General features: G+C 36.5%; 2 protein-coding genes across 3 annotated transcripts; one reads left to right on the forward strand and one right to left on the reverse strand.

Moving 5' to 3' along the window:
- The first annotated feature begins 2237 nt into the window (after positions 1 to 2237).
- On the forward strand, positions 2238 to 8299 carry LOC130987394 (protein ENHANCER OF LHP1 1). 2 transcript variants are annotated; one of them, XM_057910914.1, is made up of 13 exons: positions 2238 to 2702; positions 3013 to 4112; positions 4516 to 4692; positions 4845 to 4958; positions 5090 to 5194; positions 6199 to 6333; positions 6415 to 6470; positions 6547 to 6649; positions 6740 to 6856; positions 7076 to 7202; positions 7330 to 7460; positions 7573 to 8080; positions 8250 to 8299. In XM_057910914.1, exons 1-12 carry the CDS (start codon positions 2423 to 2425, stop codon positions 8029 to 8031), a joined length of 2904 nt encoding a protein of 967 aa, XP_057766897.1. In that variant the 5' UTR covers positions 2238 to 2422; the 3' UTR covers positions 8032 to 8080; positions 8250 to 8299. The 2 variants fall into 2 exon arrangements, with proteins under 2 accessions (XP_057766897.1, XP_057766895.1); XM_057910912.1 differs by having other exon boundaries at positions 7573 to 8299.
- Positions 8300 to 15594: 7295 nt separating this feature from the next.
- On the reverse strand, positions 15595 to 16251 carry LOC130990625 (uncharacterized). The gene has a single exon (XM_057914846.1). The coding sequence runs from the start codon at positions 16249 to 16251 to the stop codon at positions 15595 to 15597; it is 657 nt and encodes a 218-aa protein (XP_057770829.1).
- Positions 16252 to 16921: the final 670 nt, after the last annotated feature.

Here is a 16921-nt window from a genome sequence, read left to right on the forward strand (position 1 = left end):
AAATTATTGCGGTACAGCCATCACCCCTACCACCACCCTCCCTCCCTAAGTCATGCACCGCCCCCTTTCTCCTACACCTTTCCATTTTTCCAAGGTGTGTTGGTACTGAAGATTGGATCTTCAGTTGTTTCGGTTGTGTGCACCCGCAAGCACATGTTCAGGTTTGCTGTGCACCCGTAAGCACGAGCATCGGTTTGCAGTGCACCCGTAAGCACTTGCCCAGTGAAGTTGTTGGTCTGATCAATCGATCGTAAATGTAGGAAGTATTTTTCGAACCACGTAAAAATCTTTGTGTTATTTATAACTTTCAGTATTTACTTTCTTACTTGTGCTGTTGCCTTCCTTAAAGTGAAAACTGATTAATAGCAAAGAGAAACCTAAAGACTGACAACGTGTTTAACTCACAGGCTATTACGAAACAAAGGTTTTCCGCTGCGTGTGTTATCAGTCTAACTGATCTATCTTCTGATAGTCAGTAAGATTCATAACATCTCTGTTTATCAAACTCGACTGAAGCCTTACGTGTATCAGTTAAGTTCTTTGATTTAACTGATATCTCCTTACTGAAGAGTATTCAGTATCAGACGTCAACCCTGTTTTGGTCAAAACTCTTTTCAGTAAACAGGTTGTGTGAATTTGTGTTTGACGTTTCGTTTGGACTCTTTTAAAAGTAAAAAATAGCCTATAGGTGTATTTCTCCCCCCCCCTCATACACCTATTCGAGACCCTCCGGACCTAACACTAAAAAAACATGATATTATCATATTCATGCAAGCATAATAATGAAGAAAATTATTTAAAAAAAACACAAAATTGGCAAAAATGTGCAACTTTACATTTGGAACTTAGAATTCATGGAACGGATGGAGCTTAGAATTCGATTTTGATATCAGAACAATGAAACTTAGAATTCGTAGAATAATGAAGCTGGTTGACAATGAATGAGCTAATAATTTGTGGAAAAGAAAATAAAGAAAATATTCCGAAAGTCTCGTTTTATTGCCACTAAACATAAATTTAAATATTGGCATCGAAAAATGTACACGTGTCAGCCCAGTTTACTATGTTGCCGAAACATTGGATAACATGCAATTATCGGATTCTATGCCCCAACTAGGGGTGAGCATCGGTTCGGTTCGGTGCAAAACCGAACCAAAAACCCAAAACTGAAAACCGAACCGATGCTCAAATTGGGCACCGAACCGCACCAATCATAGTCCCAAAACCGAACCGAAACCGAACTGGAAAAACCGTCGGTTTCGGTTCGGTTCACCGAACCGACCACGATTTGGGCTGCCACAAATTGGAAAAACCTATCTCTTCTCAATTCACAAAATTATGGCTGCGCCTCCCTCCATTTAATCTCGTCTCTCTCTCTGTTCTCACCATACACGCACACAACGCACGCAGGCGCCGGCGACACCGTTGTCGGCCCTCCGGCTTCGTCTCTTGCTCCACCAACTGACACCCCACATCTCCCTCGACCACTCTGACTCACAAACACACAACTCACGAAGGTAGCGGCTGGTACTCCCTTCCGCCACACGCACACAAAATAGTCAACGGCGGCGCTGCACCCTTCCCCGATGAGGGCAGCCGCCGCCTGACCCCCCTTTTCCTCAGCCCCTCTTCTCCCTCTGATTTCTCCGCCACACGCACACAAATAAATTCATGGTGATGAGAAACACAGACGGTGCCTGGTGGACGGCGCCGCTGGAGGCCGGAAGAGCCGAAGAGGCGAAGGCGATGGGCGGACGACGCTGGTAGGGAAGAGAAGGACGTGCGAAATGGAGGAGGAGGAGAGTTGAGAATTCTGATTTCTGAAAGTGATGCGGCGCAGCAGATGTTAGGAATAGGATTTAGGGTTTTTTCTTTACAAAGTTAAATATCTATTGTAAAATATAAATATTTAATATAATATTAATATTAGTCGGTTCGGTTCGGTGCAAAACCGAACCAAAAACACAGCACCGAAACTGAACCGAAAATTTTCGGTTTTCATTTTTAGAAACCGAACCGAACCGACCACCAGTAGAATAGGCACCAAACCGCACCAATAGGGTTCGGTTCGGTTCGGTTTTGACTGTCGGTTCGGTTTCTGTTCACCCCTAGCCCCAACTCAAAAAAAAAAGAAGCTCGAAACACGTGGCAAACATCAACCAGAAGAGCGTAGATAGCATATAAATTTTCCCCATTTGGTTACTTCCCTCACAATCACAATTTCTCGGACTTAATTATCCTTTGTTTAACTTTAAACCGGGTTGTGAGCGAGCGAATTGGCGAGTCACCATCCAGCAAAGTTGCCGCCAAAAACCAAAAAAACTGAATCACAACCCCGCCAATTCCGCCAAATCTATATACCGCCATTTCCATTTCCCACATTCACAACATACTTGCCTCTGCCTCCCAACAAAGAGGAAACATGAAGATCCGGACGATGAAGCTCCGAGAAGCCCACACGGCTGCCGACGACGCCCAGACCTCTGTGTGCTCCATTCTGTGGGCTGCCGACGCAGGCCACATCGTCACCGCCTCCTCCTCCGACAACGCCATCTGCATCCACGACGCCTCCGCGCCTTCCAATGCGCCCAAGTTTCTTCGCAACCACCGCGAGGGAGTCACGGCGTTGGCCCTCAGCCCTAATTCCACCTGCCTAGCTTCTGGCTCTCTTGACCACTCTGTCAAGTTATATAAATTTCCCGGTATTTTTTTCCATACTTTTAGTGTATGTGTGTGCGCGGGGGGGGGGGGGGGGGGTGCTAGTATTTTGTGCGATTGAGTGTGTGGAGCTGTTTTTTGGAATTACTTGCTCATTTCTGAGTGGGAAATATTTGGTAGGTGATACATGGAATACGGAAATTGGGATTTTGGAATCTTTTAGATTTTGAAAGGCTTAATTGAAAAACTGCTATTTCATCTTTGATCTCGTCCTTGATTTGTTAAATCTCAAAATCCGAACTTTTGTATTTGTCAGTATGTTAATTAAAAGGATTTGTAATTGTACTTCTGTAGGCGGAGACTTTGAGACTAATATCACTAGATTCACACTGCCAATTCGTGCTGTTGCTTTCAATAAGTCGGGAACAATTTTGGCTGCTGCTGGTGATGATGAGGGCATCAAACTTGTCAATAATATTGATGGAACCATTGCAAGAGTACTTAAAGGGCATAAAGGATCTGTCACTAGCCTAGCTTTTGATCCTAAAACTGAATACTTAGCTTCACTTGATTCAATTGGGACTGTCATTTTCTGGGAGCTTCAATCTGGGAGTACACTTCATGTCCTTAAGGCTATTGCTCCCAACAATGGTACGGATGTCTCAGTAATGAACATACTTGCATGGAGTCCAGATGGAGAATTGCTAGCAGTACCAGGTCTGAAAAATAATGTGGTAATGTACGACAGGGACACCGCTGAGAAACTTTTTTCTCTTAGTGGTGATCACGTAGAACCTGTTTGCTTCTTATCATGGTCGCCTAATGGGAAATATATTGCTACTTCTGGTTTAGACAAGCAAATTCTTATTTGGGATGTGGATAAGAAACAGGACATTGAGAGGCAAAAATTTAGTGAATGCATATCTTGCATGGCATGGAAGCCTGAGGGAAATGCATTGGCAGTTATTGATGTTAAGGGGAAGTATGGTGTGTGGGAATCAGCTGTACCGTCGACAATGAAATCTCCAACTGAAGATATTCCTGGCTTATGCTCCAAAAACAACAATGGCCTCCTCTTGTTTGACGAGGAAGAAGAACCTTGTGCATCAGGTAATTTGAGTGATCTTAATGAAGATAGCCATGGCGAATTTGAGCCACTTAGCAGAAAAAGATTCCGAAAGCACTCTAATTATGATGGCTGGGAAGAAGATTTTAATGATGAGCTGGAAACTGTTCCTAAAGTTGAAATTCGTAAGAAGGCTTTTTACGGTCATAAAGAAAACCTCTCTGGAAAGAGTGGATCTAGAAATACGATGGTAACTGCAGGGCCTAAAATGCAAGAAGCTTTTCAGCCTGGAGCTACACCTGCACAGCCTGGAAAGAGGCACTTTTTGTGCTACAATATGCTTGGGAGTATAACCACAATGGAACATGAAGGATATTCACATATAGAGGTATCCTGTTATCCTTGTATTCTTTTCCTCCGATCAATAGTTTTGCAGTTTTCCTGAAAACCATATTATATATAATGCTATTTTCATTTTCAGAAGAAAGACTAGGAAGCCAAATTGAGAAAACATGGCTTGGATTTAATACCAAAACCAAAGACTTGGTGCATTATTCTGTTGCATTGACTTTTGAAGTTTCTTAGTTGAACACCTGAAGTCAATCAGAGTTGATGTATATAAAAAACAAACACCAAGTCACTTATCAAGTGCTACTTTGAACATACTTTCTTTTAGTTGTACTTTGAACATATACTTGTTAAGGAAAGATCAAGCTTGAAAATACTGATTTACCAATCAACGAGATTTACTTATGATCCTATGACTAACTGTTTACATAATCTAACTGCAGATAGATTTCCATGATACCAACAGTGGTCCACGTGTTTCTGCGATGACCGATTATTTTGGTTTTACGATGGCTTCTCTAAATGAGAAGGGCAGTGTATTTGCGAATCCATGCAAAGGTGACAAGAATATGAGTACGCTTATGTATCGTCCCTTCAGTAGCTGGGCAAATAACAGTGAGGTAATCACTTTATCTTTGTTTTTATGGGCTGATATCGTCGTGTAATTACCAGAAGGAATATACACAAAAATGTATTAATTAGTCCTTGAGCTAAGAAATTAAAAATATGTGTTTATATATGGCTAATTCTGATTTCCCTCATGCAAACTTAGTGGTCTATGCGGTTTGAGGGGGAAGAAGTTAGAGCAATAGCACTTGGAAGTGGTTGGGTTGCTGCTATCACAAACCTTAATTCTCTCCGTATCTTTACTGAGGGTGGATTGCAGGTATGTTAAGTTTGTTTTATTAAATTCGAGCTTCTACTAAGGAATATATTACTGGGAATCATTTTTTTTCCATGTGATTTCCCTATACTTTGTTTGCTTTATGACAATCTGATTTAATTATCTTATGTCAGAGGTACATTCTCTCTCTTGATGGACCAGTGGTTACAGCTGCTGGCTACAAAGATGAACTGGCAGTTGTAACACATATTTCTCCTCCTCTGCCCACAGATGAACAGGTATTCTCGAAGTTTTTAGATATCATGTATATGTTTATAAATCACCTCAATCCATCATCATCTACAACAAAAGTTAGTTCTAGGAATCTAGAGGATACGTTACTTCTTGTGGCTAAGGACTGACTTTTCTTCAGTTAACACGGCACATTGTCGTGATTTTTAGTTAGCAATTGCTCCCTCTGTCCCTTAAGAGTGCATTGTTTTTATTGGCACAAATTTTAATAAATGTTAGGTAAGTGTGTTATGAGTGGAGAAAGGGACCCACTTTTTGATGGATAAATTTGGGAATAAGTTGAGATTTTGGAAAGGAGCCCACTTTTTGATGTGTTATGAGTGGAGAAAGGGACCCACCTTTTAATGGATAATTTTGGGAATAAGTTGAGATATTGGAAAGGAGTCCACTTTTTGATGTGTTATGAGTGTGGTAATATTGTAAATAAGTTGTAACTAGTCTCCAATCATAATTGAATAATCTAAGCATGACAGATGTAATGTTGGATTTGTTATTATCATCTAAGTTTCAGTTACGAAGGAGATTCCTTTATCTTCAGCAAAATTATGGATTATATGACATGTAAGCTCAAAGTTGGACTGGATCTAATGCTCAGGTCACTTTGAGTTTCTTCCTGTGCTCATTGCAAACATCACTAGGCGATAGCCCCCCCTGCCTTGCACCTAGGCTGCCTAGCGGCCAACTACTTATACTTCTTGAGGTTTATGTTATTTAAGTGACTCTTGCTTTTCATAGCCCATCCCAAGCCAAATATGGCTTTTCTTCTGGTCAAGTTAAAATGAAAATCAGACATGTCATCTTTTCTGTAGGAATAAATGAATATTGGTTGCCTAGAGGTGCCTAGTCAGGCCGATTTGGCTGAACTTGGTATGGTGATACTCTGCTTAATGCCTAAGTTGATTTTGCAATAGATTATGTTGCAAGAAGCACAGTTTTGTTTTGAAGTAGGGCAAAAGGTATTTGATTGTATATTGTAAAATTCTCTTTGCAGATCCTTGAATTTAGAGTCTTCAACATTTGTCATGGATCACAGCCTTTAAGAGGACGGCTTCCATTGACTCCTGGGTCTAACTTAACATGGTTTGGTTTCAGTGAGGAAGGTCAACTGAGCTCTTTTGACTCTAAGGTGCATATCTTTCAGTCCAAGTCTAATTGTTTACAAATATGGTTCTTGTGTATGTTGCTCTTAGAATTATCATATGTGTAGGGTATCTTGAGAGTCTTTACAAGTCAATTTGGTGGTACTTGGTTACCACTTTTCAGGTATAAAAGTTTTCTGCATAAATTTTTATAAAACATGCCTTTCAGCATAAATAGCTAAAACTCCTTTAATTGTCAGTGCCAGCAAAATAAAGAAGTCTGAGGAAAATTATTGGGTTGCTGGCCTGAATGCAAGCAAGTTATTTTGCATTGTTTGCAAGTTGCCTGAAACCTTCCCGCAGGTATAGCAATTCATTAGTGCTGTGCTTACTTCTAACCATATCAATTTGTCTTAGTACTAAGCCTTTCATCTTCGAACGTGGCTTCTTTAGTCCACTCCCAAGCCAGTCCTGACCTTGCTAGACCTGTCATTCCCACTTGCTGCTTCAGACCTCGGTGCAGACAGCCTTGAGAATGAATTTATGATGAGCAACATGCATCTCTCATGGGTATGTTTTCTAAATTCAGTAAATTCAGCTATTTTGGCTGTATACTCAATGTTTATAGTAGTATTCAATAGTTTTTTCAATATGTTTTGCAAATTCGTAAAGATGCTGATTGAATTGTAAAATCATCTAAGTTTGCATTCTGTGAGGAGATGAATAAAACTTTATATATTGCTTTGTTTTCTTTCTGTGATGCTGAGTTATCAATGTGGGTATATTCAGATCCAGAGAAGTATAGAAGAAAGAGCAGCTTCTGGTCTTGATACAACCTTACTTGACGATGAGGCTTTCAATGTTGAAACTGCCCTTGACAGATGCATCTTGAGGCTCATTGCGTCCTGCTGCAACAGTAAGTAATTCTGCAACTAGACGCACATCTTGTATGAACTCGTTTTTGCTTTCCATCATCTCCATTGCTTGAGATGTAAGTAATAACGATTAATAGTTCAACCAATTTTTCTTATTTTCTTTTCCAGGTGACAAACCAGTCAGAGCCACTGAACTTGTAAAACTTCTTTCACTTGAAAAATCAGTTAGAGGAGCCATAAAACTTGTTACTGCATTAAAGCTACCAAGTTTGGCTGAGCGTTTCAATGGTATAGTGGAGGTGAGATTTGAATTCCCAGCTAAGGTCCTCCAAGTCCAAACATAACTCGAGATGGTTTCTCCAATTATCCGATTTTTTTCATTTTCTTATTTTCTCACATGCATCAATACAGGAAAAGTTGCTCAGTGAAAGGGATGGGAACACGGCACTCCCTGACAGCAAGTCCAAGTACAGTGGTTCTCTTAAAACAGAAGTTGCATCTACAAAGTTCTTTACTGCAGAAATCAATAGAGCAGCAGAAGCTGCAGTTGTATCTCCCGCCCACATATTGCCTTCCACATCCAATGTAAGACCACGAAACTCTGAAGAGCCTACCAAGGACAGAAATGGAAAGAATGAAGAAAGTAAAACTATGACACTAGGAAGAACTATGGACTTGAAGGTGACGGAGAAAGTGAACGCTAATGGAGTACACAATCCTAGAGAAGCAACCAAGGCCACAAAGGTTGATAAACCATGTTCTAGTCGCCCATCTAATCCATTCGCGAAGTCATCAAGCAACCAAGAAAGTCCTTCGTTGTTCGATTCTCTGAAGAAGATGAAGAAGACTGATGTCAAGGGGAAGTTATGAGGTTCTACTATGCTTTGTCTTCAGCAAATTGAAGCCACAAACTAGTGCTGTAAGTTTCTCTCATCTGTTTTTCCAAGGGGAATGATGATGCTCGCAAATTTGCTAGTGTTGTTTTAGGTTTGATCATAAGAAAGAAAAATAAACTGCATATTGTAATAGAGATTATGTAGCACTGCTATATATTGATAGGAGTCTTGTATTTATCTTTGATACTTCAGTTTTAGTGCGACTTGCAAAGGGATCAATGCAATTGTGGAATTCCGATGAAGCAGAAGCAGCATTAGTGCAAGTAACAGTCTCTCCATTAGGGCTTTATTTTATTTTATTTTATGAAAGGTAATGTGGATTATTGGTACAACCTGAAACATTTAGGTGGTGTTTGGTTTGATGGATCAGACAAATCTAGTTTCATGGTATATTATGATGTTGTTCGATTAAATGGACTTGCTTGTGACTTAATTTCGGTGCAATGCAATGTAAGATTAAGGGTGATTCTATTCATAGCTTCATTTTTACTCTTCATAGCCTTTCATTTAATAAATAATAAAAATTATTTATAAATGTACTATTTTACCCATAACTCCAAATAAAAGTGATTTGATTCATACCTCTCCTTTGATTGGTAACACAAAAGAAAATCAAAATAATTTGTTATCTCTTTTCGAGATGCAGAAGTTGTCTTCAAAAATCAAAATAATTAATTAGCACTTAGAAAGTTGTCTTCACTTTCCTCTCCCAATTTGCTAACCCACCGCCAATTAATTGTTAATAGAGATTTCGGAGATGGCCGATCACTTGTGAGTAGGGGTGTAATCGAACCGAGCCGAACCGAATAGTGGTGTGCTCAAGTTTGATTTGTTTAGTATCGAATCGAATTTCGAACTTTACTTACTGAATACTTTGAGGTTCGCGAGTGGCTCACAAGCCTATACAAACTTTCTAAATTTATATTTATATTTAAAATATTGATTATTTTATTTTAAAAATAAATTATTTTATTTAAAATAATAAATATATTAATTATTTTCTTATGACAAATAAAATTAATTAGAGATTTAATACAATCATTATTAATTTTAGTGGATAAATATAAGTTGTATATACTAATAAGTTATATTTTTCAAGCTGAATCACTTGACGAACATGTTCACGAGCTAACGAGCCGAATACTACTAAACTCAAGTTTGATTTGTTTATTTATCGAGCTTTTTTAAACGAACTTGAACGAGCTTTTTTCGAGCCGAGCTCCGAATAGTTCGCGAGCGGCTTGATTTGTTTACACCCCTACTTTTGAGAGTGCAGATTAATCCCATTGTTGAAGATGAACTTAGATTTTCTTTTTGGGGTTATTGCCAGAAAATACATATACTTTGTCAATTTTCTGGTTTATATATGACCTTATAATTTGGCCAGAAAATACATCAATTTTCAATTTAATAGCAATTATAACATGACTTTATAGTTTGGCCAAAAAATACACCAAGTTTCAATTTATTCTCAATTATAACATGATATAATAATATCAAGTTTAATACATTAAATATTTTTAATTTTCTTTTCATCTCACAATATACTATATATAAATACATATATATTTGATAAATATACATCTATATGTAAATAATATATAATATTATTTACTTTTTAACATAGTTTCTATTATATATGTACGTAATTTTTTTAATTGGTCCTAATATTTTATAATTTCACAATTTAAATAAATAAATACTTATTATATATATAATAAATTAATAGAATATTAAAATCAAATATATATATATATATATATATATATATATATATATAAACAAGATATTATATTGATGGCTTAAACATACATACATATATATATACATATATATATATATATTATGAAATAATTAATAATCTAACTTAATTTTTATAAAAATTAATCAATCAATTAAAAATATTTTATATATAAAAATTTAATATAAATACAATACATATTAATACATCTATGATGAAAAATAATCTAAATAAGGTCTTGTTATAATTGAGAATAAATTGAAATTTGGTGTATTTTCTGGCCAGACTATAAAGTCATGTTATAATTGCAATTAAATTGAAAATTGATGTATTTTTTGGCCAAATTATAAAGTCATGATATAACCAGAAAATTGACAAAGTATATGTATTTTCTGGCAATAACCCCTTTCTTTTTCCCTAGGTCCTAGTACGGTATCCTCCAATTCAAAGATTTTTTTTTTTTTTAGGAAAGCCTCCGATTCAAAGATGTTGAAGTCTCTTCACCTTTTTTTAAAAAACAGAGAGAAAGATCGATTCATCCCCCAAATTTTTGGAATCAAGATTTTCATGTATCAAGAAATTGATGGGGGTGTAAGATGCAGAAGATTTCCCCAACCTCTCAAACGGTGAAACAGAGTAACCCAATTTTTTTGGGAATATTTAAAATGAACTTTTTGTAGAATTTTCATAAATTTTCACGAATGAATATTTTTGGAATCGAAATTGTAAACTGAAATCGATGAATTGTCACCGGAGGGGAACTTGTATTTCTGTGCTTCGTTCTTCATTGTATATATATAAATCTATCATTTTTTGGGGGTATGAGATAAAATAGTAAATTCATAAATATTTTTTATTATTTATTAGATAGGAAGCTATGGAGAGTAAAACGGGGGCTATGAATAGAATCACCCTAAGATTAATCATGCGTTATGAGTGTTGGCCTCTCTTATATATAATAGTTTATTTTGGATAATTTAGGGCCCATTTAATCTGTTAATTAATCTCAATCTCATATCTGAATGCACCCTTGAAAGACAATTATCTTTTGATATGGTCGGGAATCGGGATCTTTTATCCCAACCTCAATAAACTCTATTTATAAATATTCTCTTGAATCTTCTATTCAAATGTCGTTTTGAATAATTTTAGCTTTTTTTTAACATAAGTATCCTTTTTAGACTTTTTTCAAACATTATTATTATTATTATTATTATTATTATTATTATTATTATTATTATTATTATTATTATTGTAATATCCCCTTGAGCAAGCAATTCCAAAGTAAAAAGTAGAAGATGCAGAGAGAAGAGAAGAAGAAAGAATAGACAGAAACCAGATTCTGTATTCTCATTAACCGTCTCTTTCAAATCCATCATATATATATATATATATATATGAATAAGTAATGTACAATAATAATAAATAATATTATTTACAATACTCCCCCTTGGACATTACTTGATTATGTTCATGTCTCTCTCGCTGAAAAACCCTGTGGGAAAAAACAGTCAAAGAAAAGAGTACATGTGATATGTATAACTTTGTGTTGCATTTGTTGCCTCATTAAAAACCTTAACTAAGAAAACCCAATGGGAAAAACTTAGTAAGGAAAAAAGAGTACAACAAAAATACACCTTCAAGGTATAATGAATTCGCTCCCCCTCAAACTAATAATCTACTAAGCCTACGCATTCCAATATTATGAACATGTTTTTCAAAAGTTGACGTAGGAAGGGATTTTGTGAATAAATCTGCCAGATTATCACAAGAGCGAATTTTATTTATTTTAATTTCGCCGCTCTTCTGGAGCTCATGCGGGTAAAAGAATTTAGGTAATATATGTTTTGTTAAATTTCCTTTAATGTACCCGCTATCCATTTGTGCAACACAAGCAGCATTGTCCTCATATAGGACAGTGGGAGATTTATCATCTGCAATACCACAAGATCCGCGAATATGTTGTATCAATGATCTTAACCATGCACATTCTTTAGCGGTCTCATGTAAAGCGATAATCTCTGAGTGGTTTGAGGATGTAGTAACTAGAGTCTGTTTAACAGATCTCCAAGATATAGTTGTACCACCACAGAGGAAAACATAACCAGTCTGAGATTTAGCATTATGGGGATCAGATAAATAACCAGCATCCGCATAGCCTACCAATGTCATGTCTTGGTTTCTTGGATAGAACAAACCAAGATCTTTTGTACCTTGAAGATAACGAAGTATGTGTTTAACACCATTCCAATGTCTTCGTGTAGGAGAAGCATTGAATCTTGCTAGCAAGTTAACCGCAAATGCTATGTCAGGCCTTGTGCAATTTGCGAGATAAAGTAGTGCTCCAATTGCACTCAAATAAGGAACTTCTGGTCCTAAAATATCCTCATTATCTTCTTTAGGTCTAAATGGGTCCTTATCTACTTCTAGTGATCGGACAACCATAGGTGTGCTAAGTGGATGTGATTTATCCATATAGAATTTCTCTAAAATCTTACTCACATAAGTTGACTGGTGTACGAGAATTCCTTCAGGGAGATGCTCGATCTGCAGGCCGAGACAAAACTTGGTTTTACCCAAGTCTTTCATTTCAAACTCCATCTTTAAGCATGAACGAGCTTCTTCAACCTCTTTGCGTGTTCCAATTATATTTATATCATCAACATAAACAGAAATGATACAAAAACCATTTTGTGATCTTTTAATGAACACACAAGGGCATATATCATTATTCACATATTCCTTCTTCAAGAGGAATTCACTAAGTCGGTTATACCACATCTTTCCCGACTGTTTTAAACCGTACAACGATTTTTCTAATTTCACACAATACATGTCACGAGTTTCATTTTCCTTCATATGAGGAATTTTGAATCCTTCAGGGATTTTCATATAGATATCAGCGTCTAGTGACCCATATAAATATGCAGTCACGACGTCCATTAACTGCATTTCTAAATTCATTGATGATGCCAGAGATATCAAATAGCGGAATGTTATGCCATCTAAAACAGGAGAATATGTTTGATCAAAATCAATTCCAGGTCTCTGCGAAAACCCTTGAGCTACTAATCTCGCTTTATATCTTGCCACCTCATTGTTCTCATCTCTCTTTCGTACAAATACCCATCTATATCCCAATGGTTCAACATTGTCGGGTATAAGTATTATAGTACCAAGAACTTTTCTTTTCTTTAGCGAGTTATACTCTGCCTCAATTGCTTCCTTCCATTTCAACCAATCAGAGCGCTTCCGGCACTGTGCTACTGTTTTTGGTTCTGGATCCAGATTATCATTTGAAATAGTACATGCAATTGTTGAGACAAATACATCGTCTATTACAATAACATTTCTATTATAAGTTTCTCCCGTATTTATAAAGTTCATAGCAACTTCAATGTTGACATCAACCAGATTTTTATCAATTCCCATTATATTATGATCTGGTTGTTCCGCAATCCCAGTATTAGTTAGTGCACTTTTAGAAGTACTAGGATTATCATCTACAGGATGATCCTCTTCAAGAGGTTGTTGGAGTGATATCATATTCTTATTTGATTTTGCTTTGCGGGGATTTTTATCTTTAGCACCAATAGGTCTCCCACGCTTCTGGCGTTCGGGATTATCAGCTGATTTATTTTGTCCATATGGAACTTCAATCCTTTGTGGTGCATTCATAGCAGGAATATGAGATTTTGTCACTCCTTTATGATCAGTAAATGCATCTGGCAAATTACTTGCTAAATATTGCAAGTTAATTATCCTTTGAACTTCCAGTTCAGATTCATTAGTACGTGGATCTAAATAGTGAAGATTCTTTTCATTCCATGAAATTTCTCGACATTGTGTTGAAGTTGGGCTTTTGTCTCCCCCTAATGTTGGGAAATGATCTTCATCAAAAATACAGTCAGCGTACCGGGCAGTAAATTGATCCCCAGTCATGGGTTCAAGAAATTTAATTATAGATGGAGATTCATAACCCACGTATATACCTAGCTTACGCTGAGGGCCCATTGTGGTACGTTTTGGTGGCGCTATTGGAGTATAAACTCCACAACCAAATATTCGCAGATGGGAAATGTTTGGTTCTTTACCACGTACTAATTGTATTGGGGAATATTCATGATATGCAGTTGGTCGGATTTGGAGCAAATTTGCAGCATGCAAAATCGCATGACCCCAACAAGTAATAGGTAAGTTTGATTTTTGTAGCAATGGTCTAGCTACTAGTTTTAAACGTTTGATCAATGATTCAGCTAGACCATTTTGTGTGTGGACATATGGAACAGGATGCTCCACTTTGATACCCAATGACATACAATATTCATCAAAAGATTTTGATGTGAATTCACCAGCGTTGTCCATTCGAATGAACTTTATTGGGTAATCAGGAAATTGAGCTCTTAATTCAATTATTTTGGCAATAAGCTTTGCAAATGCTTTATTGCGAGTAGATAATAAGCATACATAAGTCCATCGAGTAGAAGCATCAATCAGGACCATAAAATATTGAAATGGTCCGGACGCTGGGTGAATTGGTCCACATATATCTCCTTGAATTCGTTCAAGAAAAGAAGGAGATTCTAATTTCACTTTGGTACGAGAAGGTCGTACTATAAGCTTACCTTTTGCACATGCTTCACAAACAAATTCATTTGAAGGTGATAGATCTTTTGTTTGTATATTGTGCCCAATAGCATTAGTAATAATCCGACGTATCATATTATGCCCAGGATGACCCAATCGTTCATGCCATAATATAAAAGATTTTGGGTCTTTAAATTTTATGCTTAACGCAACATGATTGTTAGATTTAATATGAGTATAATACAACCCAGAGGAGAAAGAATGGAACTTCTCAAGAATTTGTTTCCTACATCCAACATTCTGAGTGATGAGAAGAAATTCACTATTGTTATCGGTTTCAGTTTCAATGTGAAAACCGTTTAGTCGGATGTCTTTAAAACTAAGAAGGGTACGTTTTGATTGTGGATACAAAAGTGCATCATTGATAATTAATTCTGTACCCATGGGGAGTATAAGAGAAGCTCTTCCAGAGCCGACAATAAGGATATTGTCATTTGCAATTGTAGTGACGCTCCCCCTTTTTTCAGTAAGAGTTTGAAAATATTTTCTATCAGTAAGTATAGTATGTGTTGTGGCACTATCCACTAGACACAATGTACTTTCATTCTCCATGAGTTGCAAGTTTGAGTTTGACATTCTAAAAGCAAAGAAGTAAAAAAAAAAATATATAAATCAAGAAAATAGCAAATAAAGATAGCAAATAGGTCACAATAATAATAGAATTTTAAGTATTGCAAACACACAAAAACAAACTAAATTACTAACAGTTTGCAAATAAAACGCGAACCATAAATAAAATCCTAAAATGTCTGAATAATCCAACAAATCAAATTACTTTTGATCTCTATAATCTTCAAGATCAAGTTGCATTAAATCATCATCATCGGCATTAAACTCCAAATTTGCTTCAGGCAAACTGGCATGATGTATTTCACTTCGAATTTTCTTGCCTTTCTTGTTCTTTTGCAACATTTGATATGCTTCAACGAGGTGCTTGGCGGTGCGACATGTACGACTCCAATGACCATCGCACCCACACCTGTAACAAGTTTGTTGTGTTTCTGGAGTTTGATGAGATGTACTTGCTTCTTGTGGATGCGATGTCTTATGAGATCCTTTTCCATGACTTTGGAATCTAGCAATATGATTGTATCCACGACCTCGACCTCGACCTCGACCTCCTCTATAGGACCAACCTCTTCCACCACGTTATGACCAATTCGCTTTTCCTCGGCCTCTCCCTCGACCACCTCTATAAGTGGTAGCATGTGCTTCAGGCACTGCTTGTGAACCAACTGGTCTTGCATTGTGGTTTCTCATCAAAAGCTGATTATGTTTCTCTGCTACAAGTAAAGCAGAAATGAGTTCTGAATGCCTAGTATAATTCTTGGCTCTGTACTGCTGCTGGAGTACAAGGTTACTGGCATGAAAAGTAGATAGAGTCTTCTCTATCAAATCAATCTCTGTAACTTCTTGCTTACAGAGTTTCAGCTGTGACACAATACGATGTAAGGTAGAATTGTACTCAATCACGGACTTGAAATCCTGAAAGCGTAAATTCAGCCAATCATATTGTGCCTGAGGGAGAATAATGGCCTTTTGTTGATCAAAGTGATCCTTCAGGGATTGCCATAGTACAACAGGGTCCTTTTCAGTAAGGTACTCATTTTTTAAGTCCTTATTCAAATGATGACGCAAGAAAATCAAAGCTTTCGCCTTCTGGGCGGAGCTACATGAAGAATCTGGAACTATAGCGTCACTCAAATCACATGAGGCGAGGTATATTTCAACATCCAAAGCCCAAGTTAAATAGTTACCACCATCAAGAGCAAGCTCGGTGAATTCTCTTTTGTTGATATCAGACATATTCAAACTATAACAAATAATGAAAAGAAAAAAAAAATTCAATTACCAATAGGAAAATAGACAATTATACACAATTATTAGTCAACCAATTCATTTTAAAAATAAAAAATAAAAAATAACAAGCAATAAAAATATTATAATTGGGAGACGATCCTTAAGACGTAATAATTTCTATCCCGTAGGGAGAAGATCCTTAAGAAATTAATACGCCTATCCCAACATATTAAATATATATATTTTTTAATATAAACAGAATTTATATAATTGTACATATAAAGCAATGCAAAATTTTGTTAATGTTTGGCATTTATTGACCAAAATAAAGCATCGAGATTATTAGAAAAAATACATCTAACTATATGTACAGGAAAACCTAAACCACAAGATATAAGAATATTCTCTCAGTTCTCAAAATTCAACCTTTTCGAATTAGGGTCCTAATTTCTGGCAATCCTAATTTCCTCTTTTGCTTTCTCTCACGCACGCCACCATTCTGTAAATTTTTACTTTTTCTCTCCGGATTTGTTTGTATTTCCTTTTCTTCCTAAATTTGTTTCGGTCATTTTATGCAACTAAATTCCTTATCGCGTTGAATTCAGAAGTGAAAAAAAAAAAATTACCTTGCAAGAAAAATACGATTTTTTCTTATTGTCTATCTCCGTGTTCACCC

The sequence above is a fragment of the Salvia miltiorrhiza genome, chromosome 6 (assembly GCF_028751815.1).
Source record: "Salvia miltiorrhiza cultivar Shanhuang (shh) chromosome 6, IMPLAD_Smil_shh, whole genome shotgun sequence".
In the NCBI taxonomy this organism is placed as follows: domain Eukaryota; kingdom Viridiplantae; phylum Streptophyta; class Magnoliopsida; order Lamiales; family Lamiaceae; genus Salvia; species Salvia miltiorrhiza.

What these genes read in the sequence shown, in the direction of transcription:
- LOC130987394 (XM_057910912.1), top strand. Translation starts at nt 2,423, where the DNA reads ATGAAGATCCGGACGATGAAGCTCCGAGAAGCCCACACGGCTGCCGAC. An exon ending in AAGGATATTCACATATAGAG is followed by an intron (nt 4,113 to 4,515) that starts GTATCCTGTTAT and finishes ATCTAACTGCAG; the next exon opens with ATAGATTTCCATGATACCAA. An exon ending in GCAACATGCATCTCTCATGG is followed by an intron (nt 6,857 to 7,075) that starts GTATGTTTTCTA and finishes GGGTATATTCAG; the next exon opens with ATCCAGAGAAGTATAGAAGA.
- LOC130990625 (XM_057914846.1), bottom strand. Translation starts at nt 16,251, where the DNA reads ATGTCTGATATCAACAAAAGAGAATTCACCGAGCTTGCTCTTGATGGT.